Consider the following 14,088-nt stretch of genomic DNA (forward strand, 5'->3'; position numbering starts at 1 on the left):
TTCTTATATATCAACCTCAGGTATGTTGCTCAAATTGTAGTTTAGCTAATCCCTAAAAGTTAATGATCCCACTTGTCTCATGAGGGAAGCAGGACCACAAACTAGGAAAAACACTAGAATAGTGTAGCGCTTAAGAATAGCTCCATCCCTTTCCTGCCACGTCACTCTAAATGAGTTCCTCTCTAAACCACAGTCTCTCATTTTAAAAACCAGGATTATGATAGTGCCTATAAGCCATTAGGTCTGTTACAAGAATGCATAACCTAAGGACGCAAATCACTTAGCACAGTGTCTGGTATACAGTAAGGGTTCAACAAATAGTATATAATAAAATCATTTTATTATAAAAATAATTACTTGTATGGTCATAATTGGAAATGACCACATACAACCAGAAATTTCATTGCATTACTCTCATAAAATATCACCTTCCTAACAATCCAGTAAATTAGAAGTGATAACTAGAGAAGGAAGCATTCTTTTTGCAGAATAAGATTATATTCTCTGTAAATGTCACATTTCTTTTTATTAAAAAGGAAAATGAAGGAAGAGTGGCAAAACACCCTTACTCAAACCATCCCTTTTTACCTTCCTAGGGTAATAGAACCAAGGCTGGAGATGTTAGGTGTGGGTAGAGCAACAACCATTTCCTCATCTGTGTTTTATTATTCATGGGATAGCTCCATCTTGCAGCCTACACAGAACATACCGTGCTGGGAACAAGAGTGGGTTTGACATTTTGCTGGGGCAAATGACTCCTCAGAGCTAACAATATTCTTGGGTGAGAAGTAGATCTCAAAGCAATTTATCCTCTCCCAAGTTCTCATTCATTGAGAATTTGCCGAGCTCATTTATTCACTCAATCCTTATTGATCAAGGAGCATCAGATGCCAAGAATTTTGCCAGAAGCTGGAGGTATCTTGATGATGATGGTTGGGGCGCTCAAGCCCTGAGAGGGAAGCCAATATTCACCAAAGGGATGCATAATTCCAAACTGAGACAAGACATAGTTCTCTAAGAGTGTAAAACCTCCCCCAGACTGCAGTGTCAGCAAAGACTTCCATGAGTAAGTGACACAAAAACAGAGCAGAAAGCTCCAGTGTAAAGCTTGGAGTCACATATCCCTGACTCTTATAAAGGGAGGATCTGATTAGATCCTGCCAAAGAGAGTCAGTTGTGTGAAGTTTGGAGCTCTGTCCCAGGACTTTGACTCTTGACTGACAGTGTAATGTGAGGGCAGAGGAAAGAGGGTGAGGTAGAGCAGCTGTCAACAGAAAAGACAGCTGACCAGACACTCCTGGTTATGAAATCACAGTGATGTTTGCCTTCTCTTGGTCTCTCAGGGCTGCCTTGGTTCTTTATCATCCCCAGTCTGGTTCTACAGACCAGATACTGGGACCCTGGATATTCTTACAAAAAATTCCCTTTTGCTTAGGGTAGCCAGAAGTGGCTTCTGCTGTTTGCATCCATCAAGTGATTTCCTTCTGGTAACGTGCCATATGTTGTTCTCCACTGCACTTATATTTAGGATTATGCATGTCTGTCTCCACAACCAGACTGTCAGTTTCTTGAAGACTGGAGATTGTCTTATTTCTCCCTGAACCTCCAGGACCTAGAGTGGTGACTGACTGACACATAGGAAACACTCAGTAAATGTGAAATGAATATGATTTTGCACATGTTCAAAAAATTAGGAGGTTTGCCAATAATAAGTATAAAAGTTCAACTAGATGTTTAAACATTGAGAAAGAGCTCAATTGAGTTAAAAAGTCCTCCACACTTTACTTCAATTTTACATTAGCATGGAAATCTCTATGTTCTATATCTATCTTCTCAGGTATTACTTTAAAAAAAAAAAAAATCCGGAAGAAACTCAGTAATCCCACAGTGTCCTTACCCCTGAGGTTATCATCATTCAGAATTTTCACCACCATACTTCCAAATAGGTAGAATCAAGCTGCTGAAGTGGGAAGGTCCATATATACCACTCCCAGGAGCCAACTCCATTCACCCCTCTCTGCCTTTTCCAACTCACAGGGCAGGGCAATCCACAAAGTTCAGTAGGCAGCCAGTGAACTTGGCCTCCAGAGAGATCACCATCTGTTTTTCTACCTCTAATAAATAAAGTACCTCTGTTCTATAAATTCACATTGCTTATGGGACTAAGGCCTAGAATGAAAATGGAGATAGAATTTTTGTCCAATTTTAATGGGTTAAAAAAAAATTCGTGGGTAGCAAGTTTATGCTGTAAGAATCTATGCACTGCGTAACAGTCTGAATTTGGTCGGGTTCAAATAATGCTACCATGTCCTAAAATCCTGGGCATTATACACTTTCCAAATGTACAGTGTCATCAAGGTTTTATGACATTTCCTACAAAAACTCAATAGTTAGGTAGCACTTCATCAGTTACAGTTTAAATTCAGGTATGGGAACAGAAAATTACAGCTTCAGCATGGAAACCGTACCGCTCTTCTGATTTCAGTGTCACAGCCCCACGGGAATATTTCACTAAACACTTTTCATACATGTGCATTTTTGTCCCCTACTAAGAGAACTCCATGTCTTGGAATTACAGAGTAAAGCCAAAAGTATGATGGTAGAGCCAAAAATCCACTCTAGATGATCTCTGTCTTCCTACAAAAGCTTCATCAGAGATGCTCCTCCACCTAGGGTTTTCTGTTTATTCAGCCTCACTTCCTTCTTCAAGTGATGAAATACTTAGAGCATCGTGTCCATGCCTGTCTACATGGCTTATGGAGCACACAAGACTTCTGAGACCCAGAGCTCTGAAAGCAAAGCTGACAGATATGAAATGCAAGCCTAGCTTTGCCAGGGTAAACGTGGCCAGGAAAGGAGCATACCTAGTTCCACTGGCATCAATACAGGGTTGCAAAAGAGTCTATGAGAAAGAAATATTAAGTAATACTGCATGTCTGACATTGACATGAGCTTATTATTCTTCCATGCCAACACACCCTAATCCAAAGCTTATGCTATTTCAATCCAAGCCTGCCCTAAAACAGCCAATTATGCTGAACGTAGTCTAAGCTCCAAGGAGTCTCCAGAATTAAAGACAATATTTCATTGGCCCATTCGTTTTTGTATTATTTCTACATTTTGAGTCAGTTTCTAAATCATATGCATCACTTCTCTAGGGATTATTTCCCTTTCACATTGCAGGTATAATAGAACTCCTGTGGCTTTGCTACATTGCCAGTGGTTTTATTTCCTCCCCAAAAGTATTGGTAAACCTGGTTTAAAAACCTGAAGCTGAGTAACCTCTCCAAATAAACATGAAACATTTCCAAACCCATTGTCTACATGACTTAAACAAGTGATATCATAATCATGTTGCCAAAAGGAGCCATAATATACAACTGATTTTGTTCTAGAACTTCCAAACTGGTTCCCAAGCTTTTGAGTCTGGCTGTGGAGGGAAGTTTAAAGTTCTGCAAAATATTTGCATTGGCAAAAGTGGTCATTTGTCACTTACGCATTGTAAGTGCCATTCAAAATATTCACTGAGAAAACTGTTGTCATTTATTCCTCAAGAATGAGCGCACTTAGTCTCAACTTCTGACAAAATGGACAAGTGTGATATTTTTCCTTAATTCACTCTTACACCTGGTGTCATCATCATAAAAAGTGAAATAAAAAAAAATTAGGCTTATTCTCTTAATTTACAATAATTATTTTATTATATATTTCTAAAGACAAAAAATACTTTTATCTAGGCTATGTGACCTTGGGCAAGCTTACCATAGCCTCAATATTCCACAATTCCTTAGATTAATAATTGTGCCCATCTCACTAGGTAGTGGTCAAGAGTAAGTAAACAGTGCATATAACAAGCACTATTTACATGAGTAAATAAAGTATCCAGCAGTGTTCAATATAAGTGAGTTCAATAAATGCAACCTTTGTTATTATTTGCAGCTGGATATTTTAAATCAAAAATCTTCTTTTGAATCCTTAGAACATGCTCCAAGAGAGGCTACTATAACCATCTCTCTGTTATTCCCATGTACCCTAGACAGCCCCTTTGATTCAAGGGTCCTTAGTAATCTCTGCTCAGCTCTCTTCCAAATTTCTGTTATCAATTAGCTAGTGCTACAAGAGGCGGCTCCAATGACCAGGACCTTGTCCATGAAGATCTCTACAGAAATGAATTAATAATATGATTCATCAAATCGCCAATATCCTGAGAGTTTCTAACAAATGCAGTGTCTCTACTTTTAACTCTTTGGTAAAGCCTTTATAATTTGGTTTAAATCTAACTTTGTTTTTAAAATGTGACACACTATTCTGCACGTAAATGTACCATTTAGGCTCTGGCTGACCATAACAGAACAGGAAGAGACTAACTGGCTCTCAGAGTTTAAGAAAGATTAGAGAACTCACTTATGCAAAGTCAAAAGCATGGGAAATATCCTAATAGATATTAGAATGCATTGATAATCTCATCACAACCTCTGCACTGAAACAAATGAATGCCAACTATTGTTGTCATCTTTGCATAGCTCTGTCCTTGAATCAAATTCACAAGAATAAGTGCTCCTGGCAGCAGGGGGTGAGGATGTAATATAACCTTGGCCAATCAAATGCTCTTATGCAAGACTTTAACGCTGGAGCAAGTTCATTTATCCATTCATTCAACAAATATTTATTAAGCATGTAGTACCTTTTGAGTACTAAAGATACGGGGGAAAGGTCTCCCCTTTTGGAATTTATATTCTAGTAATATGAATGAACTAGGTATATTTAAATATATATTATATTTATTTATATATTTAATACATATTATGTAAATTTTAAATATATATATATACACACACACACATTTGTCAGATGGTTAAAAGTTCTCCTTAAAAAAATAAAACTGGATGAGAGAAGACAGAGGGTAGGAATGTGGGTGGTCATGCGATTTTATGCAGGATGGACAAAAAAGGCCTGTAACAAAGCACTATTTAAACAGAGACCTGAAAGAAGCAAAGGCATGAGCCATGTGGCTATTTCGAGCAGTTCTGTCAATAGGAACACAATGTGAGTCACGTAGTTAATTTTAAGCTTTCTAGTAATCACATTAAAAAAGTAAAAAGAAACAGGTGAAATTCATTTTCATAATGTATTTTATTTTACCTGATATGTCCAAAATATTTTCATTGCAACATATAATCAAAGTAAAAAATGATTCATGAGAGATCTTCCATTTTTTTCATAAGTCTTCCAAATCTGATGTGCAGTTCACACTTGCAGCACATCTCAGTCAAGGTCTTAATCTCTACATGTGGCTTGTGACTACCACAATGGGCAGCATGGGCTCAGAATGAGAGTGTCCCCGTAAAGGCTACAGTAAATGTCAGGTACCAAGACAGTATGCCTCACGTGTCTGCAGAAGAACATGAAGGCCACAGTATCTGGTGTAGTCTGAGCAAAGGGGAAGGCAGTAAGACAGGAGGCCAGACTGGCCAGAGATAGCCCAATCCTGCAAGGTGTCCTGGGCCCTTGCAAGGACTTCCACTGTTACTCTGAGTGACAATGGAAGCCAATGGAGGTGGAGATAGCTGTGCTCCTATGCTTGGTTTATGCTCTGATGTTACCATCCTGAAATTCTCAATTTTGGGACAGGGGCGTCACGTTTACATTATGCAATGGATCCCCAAAATGATGTAACTGGTTGTGACTAGAGAGTTTTGATCAGAGAGTGACATGAACTGTTTTATGCATTACAAGGATTAATCCAGTTTCTGTGTTAAGAATAGGCTGTAGAAAACATGAGGAAGGATGCAAGAAAGTCACCTGGGATGCTGTAGATCCATGCCAGGTGAGAAATGATGGCAGGTGACACCAAGAGCAGGGGCCAGTTAGTTCCATTTGCTGCAGCTGCAGCAGAGCACCTGACAGCATGCCTATGGATGGCAGCATCCACGCCAGGGGCTCCTGGTGCCCACCACTGATTTCTACCTAGTTTCCACTCTGGCCGCCTATTCATCTGACAGCCCTGTATCTTCCCAACACACTTTATTTTTTTGTAAAAGAGCAGTCATTGGTGTCTCTTCTCACCAACCCTTTTACTAAGAGAAGGCAGGATACTCAGTGGTCCCACTAAAACTATATAGAGTAGCAAACAGGAATTCTCCAAAAGAAAATTGGGACACTATCACAAAATCAGGGTCCCCTATAAGGTAGAAAATGAGCTGCTAAAGGAAGAAAGGAATGACCCTAACAAGGTCGAGCATCTTCTATGTTGCATCACTGTGGCTGGAAATTATTATACATTCTTTCCATTGATTTCAATTAAGTAATGGGTGTAAAACATTACTTCTGCCTCCCAAAAATCTGTATGGGCTTCACAGAATAGGATCTACTACAGTTTATGTGAATATCAAATGTATCTAAAATACATTCAGGACCCACAAAATACATTGCTAACTCTCAGTAAGGAAGAAAAAATGAACTGTTGGGACCTTTGGTTATTTTAGATTTGAATCTAAATTTGTACAATTCTCTCTATGTTTAAGCTGGTGAATAAAAAATAATCATCACTATTTAGTTTCTAGGTAATCAAGTAGAAAATTCATCAAGCAATGCTAATATTGACATGATACAACTACCAGTAAGTGAAACACCAGTATGAAAATCAGCCTACACTTCCTAATCTAAGATTCATAAAAGATTACTTATTTTCCATGTGCTCAAAATTTTTCTAAAACGACAAAACATGGATGATACCCCACTTGAAGGGCTTATGTCAGCTACTCACCTTTTTCTGAAGAACATTGATTTTTCTTTCCTTCACTTCTAACATATCTTTCATGTCACGAATCTCACCGGCCAGTGTCCCCTTCTCTTCTGTGAGGTCCTGCAGCTGTTTCGTTTTTTTATTGAGGAAAGATTCTTTTTCTTCCAGTCGTAATCTCAGCGCATCTACCTGAAATCAGGAAAAAGCCCAGAAGGTTGTGGTTTTACAGAAAGGTCATCAATAACCATCACTTGTGCCCTTGGAGGGGGCAGGGCAGCAGCATGTTCACTGAGCAAGGCACAATGGAACCACTGCTTATGGCAACCTCACTGCCCTGCATTTTAACAGCCTACATCCTTCTTTTTTTTTTTTGAGACAGAGTCTTGCTGTGTCGCCCAGGCTGGAGTGCAGTGGTGCGATCTCTGCTCATTGCAAATTCTGCCTCCTGGGTTCACGCCATTCTCCTGCTTCAGCTTCCCAAGTAACTGGGACTACAGGTGCCCGCCACCACGCCCGGCTAATTTTTTGTATATTTAGTAGAGACGGGGTTTCACCATGTTAGCCAGGATGGTCTCAATCTCCTGACCTTGTGATCCACCCGCCTCGGTCTCCCAAAGTGCTGGGATTACAGGCATGAGCCACCACGCCCGGTCAGCCTACATCCTTCTTAAAGCCCTATTTGTGCACATCTCAATAGTGATACTTTCAAAAATACATATATAAGACTTCTATGAAATAAGACATTATGAAATAGTGGTAGGTTTCCATGTTTGTTTCCCTACTACGGGAAACAACATGTTTGTTTAAGCTGGGAAACAAAGCACATCAATACTCCCATGTCTCTCTGAGAGCCCAGGGAGGGTAAAATATTGCTCAAGCTTTGCAGCATAGTCCTGAAATACGGAGAACATAATGAGCCACGCCATGGACATCTGGAGGAACAAGACTGACATGTAGAGAAACACTCCTAAATTAGAAAAATACATGTTGCCAAGAGGACACTCATGCTGCTGGAGGAAGAAAATAAGATAGAAATGAAACACCCATTCTCCAGCCTCATGAAAGACTGCTTTCCAGATACTTTTAAAGAAAAAAAAAGACAAAGCATACAAAAAAAATCCTCTTTGTAACTCAGCTCTAAAATGTTAAAAAATTATAATTCCTGCTTTTCAAATGTTGTTAATAAAAAAGAAAATATGTTTTATTTTTTTTTAATTTAACATTCTGAAGGCCATGTGCAAAGAAAGGTCTATTCCTAGACTACTCAGACTAGATCATAGAAACAAGTCACTGGGGTAGTAAAAAAAAAAGAGAGAGAGACAACAACAAGAATATGAAGACCATCAGAATACCATTTTGAGTTAATTTTCTGTAGCATTTTAAAATTGTACTTTTTTGATATACAACACCATATTTGCAACCGTGTTTATAAATGTGCACTAATCTAGTCTTAAAATGCAACTGTGACAAACACTTTATTTGAAGGATTATTGTCCTTAATTATTGACAATGATGGACCATGAGATTTCCAAGGGACTTGTTCTCAGCTAAACAATGACATTCAATATGTTACTCCCAAAATATTTACTGTTTTTAATTGGATATATTTAAAAAAAAAGATTAGGACCGTTTGCCACAATTATTTTGCTGCCACTTCAGCAGATACTACTGTTACAGTCTGAATGTGTTGCTCAAAATTCATAAATTGAAATCAAATCACCAATACAATAATATTAAAAGGTGGCACCTTTAGGAGGTCATTAGGTCATGAGGGCAAACTGCCTCATGAATGGGACTAATTCCTATATGAAAGAAGCCCAAAGGAGTTCATTCACTCCTTCCATCATGTGAGAATACAGCAAGATGGCACCATATATGAAGCATTGATTGATCTCTCATCGGACAAGAAATCTGCTGGTGCCTTATCTTGGACTTTCCAGCCTCTGCAACTGTAAGACATAAATTTCTGTTGTTTATAAGCCACCCAGTCTAGGTACTTTGTTCTAGCAGCCTGAATGAACTAAGACAACCACCATGATTTATTTTTTCTGGATCATTAAAGACACCTTAACATGTGATTGTATGCAAAGCCAGGGTTAGAACCATCCAGGAACTAACTCTTCAAGGATCAGTCCTGATCCCTTTGGGAAAGGATGTATGAAGTAACTCTTTGTCAGTTCCCTTAATGTGGGAAAGGAATATACTATGTATATACTACAACAAATCAAAATTAAACAAGATCATGTAGAACAGGGGTCCCCAACCCTCGGACCAGTTCTGGTCCAGGGCCTGTTAGGAACCAGGCCACACAGCAGGAGCTGAGTGTTGGTCGAGCATTACCACTTGAGTTCCGCCTCCTGCCAGATCAGCAGTGACATTAGATTTTTATAGAATGTAATGAACCTAGGTCCCTCACATGTGCAGTTCACAATAGGGTTCACGCTCCTATGACAGTCTAATCTGAGGTGAAACAGTTTCATTCCTAAACCATCCCCCACACCCCATACCTTTTTGTCTGTGGAAAAACTTGTCTTCCACAAAACTGGTCCTTGGTGCCAAAAAGGTTGGGGACTGCTGATATAGAGAGTGTAAAAGACATGTCCACAAAATGATTTTCATAGAGATACCCACAGCAGCATTGTTCATAATGGATCACACAGGAAACAACACAAATGTCTATCAGTAAATGAATGGATAAATAAAATGGTGGTATATTTATATGGAATATTACTATCCATAAAAAGGAGTGACCTGCAGAATCACACAATAATATAGGTGACTCTCAAAAGCATCCCGAGTGAGAGAATCTAGAGGATTTACGGCATGACTGTGTTTCCATTTTTGTGAAATTCTAAAAGAGGTGAAAATAATCTATGGTGACAGAATTGAGAGCAATGGTTGCCTGGGGTGGAAGGTGGGAAAGGCTGATTATAAAGGGACAGGAGGGTATTTTTTGCCTCTAAATCGATTAGGGAGAGCGCAGAACAGTTACATGGTGCACAAAATTGTCAAAAGTAATTGAACTGTACACTTTAATAATTTATACTTTGATATACAGTTATAATTTATATTTCAATAAATTTGAAAAATATACGAATACATAACTAAGAATTAACAAATATCTTACAAGAATGTCTTTCATGAAAGAGAGAGATCAAAACAAACAAAACACCAACCTGGGAACTAAATTACCTTATAATGTAACTGGGAGAATGAAGTGGGGGTTGGATAAGATTCCCATGGGTGATGAGGTATTGAGGTGATGAAGTATTGGGGTGATGGAAGGACTTAATCTTCACCCTCCATAGCAGGAAGTCAACAGATAGTAGCTATACCAGCAATCAGGAAGTAGAGAAGCAAGTATGTTATTTAGAGATATCAAAATTACTGAACAGGAAGAGTTAAAAGAATTTGTCTTAGGGAAGAAAAAAAATGGAACAGGGGAAGTAGAGGATTGCTGCATTTCATTATAAAAATTTTCAAACATTTTGCTTCCTAATCCTATAGGCAAGTAAAATTTGAATGGAAAGAAAAAAAAAAGACAAAATAAATCAAAAACAAAAATCATGCAAGAATGCCATAAGAAATCAACAGAAGATATACAGCTACTCAAAACATATGAAAAATACTCAACATCACTAATCATCAGGGAAATGCAAATTAAAACCACGGTGAGAATATCACCTTATCCCAACCAGACTGGCTATTACTAAAAAGTCAAAAATCAATAGATGTTGGCATGGATGTGGTGGAAAGGGAATGCTTATACACTGCTGGTGGGAATGTAAATTAGTAAAACCTCTATGGAAAACAACATGGAGATTTCTCAAATAACTAAAAGTCAATCTACTATTCAGTCCCACTACTGGGTATCTACCCAAAAGGAAAGAAGTCATTGCATCAAATAGATACCTATGTGTGTATGTTTATCACAGCACAATTCACAATTGCAAATATATGGAATTATCCTATATGCCTATCAAAGAATGAGTAGATAAGAGTAGATAAAGTATGATATATATAAGATATATATATGATAAGAATGAAATAATGTCTTCTGCAGCAACCTGGATGGAATTGCAGGCCATCATTCTAAGTGAAGTAACTCAGGAATGGAAAACCAAATACTGCATGTTCTCACTTCTAAGTGGGAACTAAGTTCTGGGTACTGTGTATTCTCACTTGTAAGTGGAAACCAAGTTCTGGGTACACAGAGGCATGTGAAGTGGTATAATGGACATTGGAGACTTAGAAGCAGGAAGGGTGTGAGGAGGATGAGGAATAAAAAACTACCAACTGGGTGCAAGGTACACTACTCAGGTGATGGGTACACTAAAATCCCAGACTTCCTCACTATACGATTTACTCATGTAACCAAAAACTACCTATACCCCTAAAGATACTGAAATTTAAAAATTTTTAAAAGAAAAAAAGAAAAGTTTAGGGCAGCAGAAGGTGGCATTTAAAAGAAAAACAACAACAACAACAAAGAAGCCAATAGGAACAATCGAAAGAGGACACTTAGGTTTTTAGGACTGGTTCTGCTTCTATCTGCCTGAGAGAATCAGGACAGACAACTCTCATTTCCCCTCCCCCAACCTTCCAACTTCAGTTTCTCCATCCATAAAACCAAGAGGTGTGAAGAGATCATACCTGACATCTTAGGATTTTTAAAGACAGGAATCCATTTTTGGTAGAATGTATCAGAGAAGGAGGATGATATTAGAGAGAAAGAAAAATTATTGGAGTAGAAGATCCTTTTCTTGCTCCTTGACAAGAAAGGGGTGCCTAAGCTGTGTTTCTAAAGGTCAAAGGTGACAGGGAAGTGAGAGTTTTTCCAGTTTCTGTTCCAGTGAAAAGGATGAAGCTGGGAGGTCCCAGTCGGGGAAGGGGTGATCACAGATGTGTGGAGCCCCCAAGCCCTAATGGCCCTGACTGCATTACAAAAGAGGATGGACATTCTGTGACTGGGGAGGAAAGTGGCAGAATCTTCAAATAGCTGATAGCTGTGCCCCTTCTCACATAATAGCCAGAAAGGTATAGGGCCTGGGAAGGTGGAGCGGTACTCATGTCCGGGAGATCTTCCTCTTCCTAAATGAAAATTCATGCCAGGTGCACTAAAGATGATGCACTAAAGATGGACCACAGATTCTCATGTGGCCCATCTTTGTTTAAAGTTACCTTCACCTACCAGCCTGGCAAAACACCACTCTTCTCTTTGGGTTTTCATTATACCTGGTGAAAAAATATGATTCTGAGTTTATGCACAAAGCATAGGCATTTGGTGGATTATTGGAAAATTGGCAGAACATGCTGAGCACTCTGGATTATAGCAGTGGTTATAAAGGGGTTACAATCAATTGTAGATATTTGCACATAGGCTTACCAGGACTTGTCGTGATTCTGAGAAGAAACCCATGACTGAGGTCCCATTTGCCCTGCATCCTACCTATCAAAGCTGGATGGTCTATATCTGGACTAAAGGAAATGCATAATATCCAAACTGTGATATAAATAAATTACAATATGGGAGGTAGTGAGTGGTGCTGGAGAGAGTTTAGAAAAAGACACTCTGTAATGATGAGAGAGAGAGTCGAGGGCTCTTAAAATTATTTGGTGTTCAGTGAAGAGGCAGAGGAAAATATTCCATATACCCAAACATTTTAACTTTTATGTCTCTACCTGATGTTGGAATATAATCTAGACTTTAAGGCTTAACATTTATAGCACCTTCTCGCTATGTGTGATCTATCAGTGCCCTGTCGCATCTTCCCAAGCCCAAAAGAGATTTAAAAAAAAAACCCTAGCCATGAGAGCATTTCTCCAGGAACAAAATGGAGAGCTAGGATGGTTATGATCAGCACGTTACTCAAACACCCAAATTCAACATGGCAGGAGGGAGCCTGTGCCAGCTGAGGTCTTCTGTCTGGGGGTTTATTTTCTATGCACTGGAAAGTGTGTACTTAACTTCAAAGGAATTTGGGTCGTGCCTTTCAATCACCTTCACTCTATCTTTAGAGCTTTGCACTAGAAATGGGCTTCAGGGTCTTCTTTTTTTTTTTTTTAAGATGAAACTTTGACATGAACCACAGGCAATTCACAACCAACATTAGCCCAGTGTGCAGTAAGCAAGTATGACATCATCTCTAAAGTTAAATATGAACTTCCAGATGGTGCAAAACCACAAGCAGGCACACAGGCCTTTGGATGCACCGAAGTTTAAATACAGGGAAGATAAGGCAAGAAAAAATGCATTCTATTAAAATTCAGAATATCTAGTTCCAAATTGGGTATCAATGACTGAAATTAAAGTTTCCCTCATTAATATTTTGACTCCACTCAACAGAGTACATCATTTAAAACAGAATCAGAAAGCTCGAAGTCTAGATTATACTCCAACATCAGGTAGAGAAATAAAGTTAAAATGTTTGGGTATATGGAATACCTTTCTCTGCCTCTTCACTCAACACCAAATAATTTTAAGAGCCCTTGACTCTCTCTCTTAAACTTTGGCAGTTGACTCAATAATAAAACTTGGCAAAGCAAAGAGCACCATCATTTCCCAGAAAAACAAAAGAAAATTAGAACTGTATGATATAGTCAGTGTACAAAGACCCAGAAGGTCGAATTTCCAATTTTTACATATGACTTAACCACATGGGAACTAGTCATCTAATGTTAAAACTAGGACAATCTTTCCATTTTAGGAGAATTGCTCATTTCCTTTCGATCCATTTGTGTGTGTGTGTGTGTGTGTGTGTGTGTGTGTGTGTGTGTAAGAGCATGTGACATACGAAAATGTAACCTTGTATCTGGCAGTATAAAACATAAAACATTTGTTATCACTTCAGTTCCAGGTAATAACTTGAAAGAAAAGAACCATGGCAATGAAATTGGCAAAACGTTGCCAAAATCAGAGTTAAGCATTATTAATCTTCATGTCAGCACCCAGGAATTATAACCAGTTCCAATGGTGAGGTATGTTTCTAGAAGTTCTATACATAAGACACTCGACCTTTCTGCCATATTTTATGTGCGCCTTCAGAAACAGTTTCAACGTTGTGACAAAACACTAAGTGCTACTTGATGTGCCATAAATAATTTCTAAAAATCAAATGGTTCATTTCAATCTTAAAATGACTACGGCAACACTTGAGAGAAAAAAGCACTTGAGGGAGAAAAAGGGGCCACTTGAAAATTTTCACAGATTAAATACTACTTGCTTGACAATGCTTCAAGAATTGAATAAACGGGCTATCACAAAGAAAAACTTTAAAAGCAAATGAAACTGGAACACTCACAAAAGCTCCCAATATAGTTTTATTTCACATTCAAACCTTCAT

At 38.5% G+C, this 14,088-nt stretch overlaps 1 protein-coding gene across 1 annotated transcript in view; it reads right to left on the reverse strand.

The window, feature by feature from the left end:
* The window catches only part of ERC2 (ELKS/RAB6-interacting/CAST family member 2), a 1,005,625-nt gene that overhangs the window by 584,678 nt on the left and 406,859 nt on the right, over nucleotides 1–14,088 (reverse strand). Inside the window, exon 7 of the mRNA XM_033210156.1 lies at nucleotides 6,767–6,934. Within this exon, the coding sequence (XP_033066047.1) occupies nucleotides 6,767–6,934 (168 nt within the window). The remainder of the gene's footprint in view (nucleotides 1–6,766; nucleotides 6,935–14,088) is intronic.

This window comes from Trachypithecus francoisi, unplaced genomic scaffold (assembly GCF_009764315.1).
Source record: "Trachypithecus francoisi isolate TF-2019V2 unplaced genomic scaffold, Tfra_2.0 Lachesis_group0, whole genome shotgun sequence".
In the NCBI taxonomy this organism is placed as follows: domain Eukaryota; kingdom Metazoa; phylum Chordata; class Mammalia; order Primates; family Cercopithecidae; genus Trachypithecus; species Trachypithecus francoisi.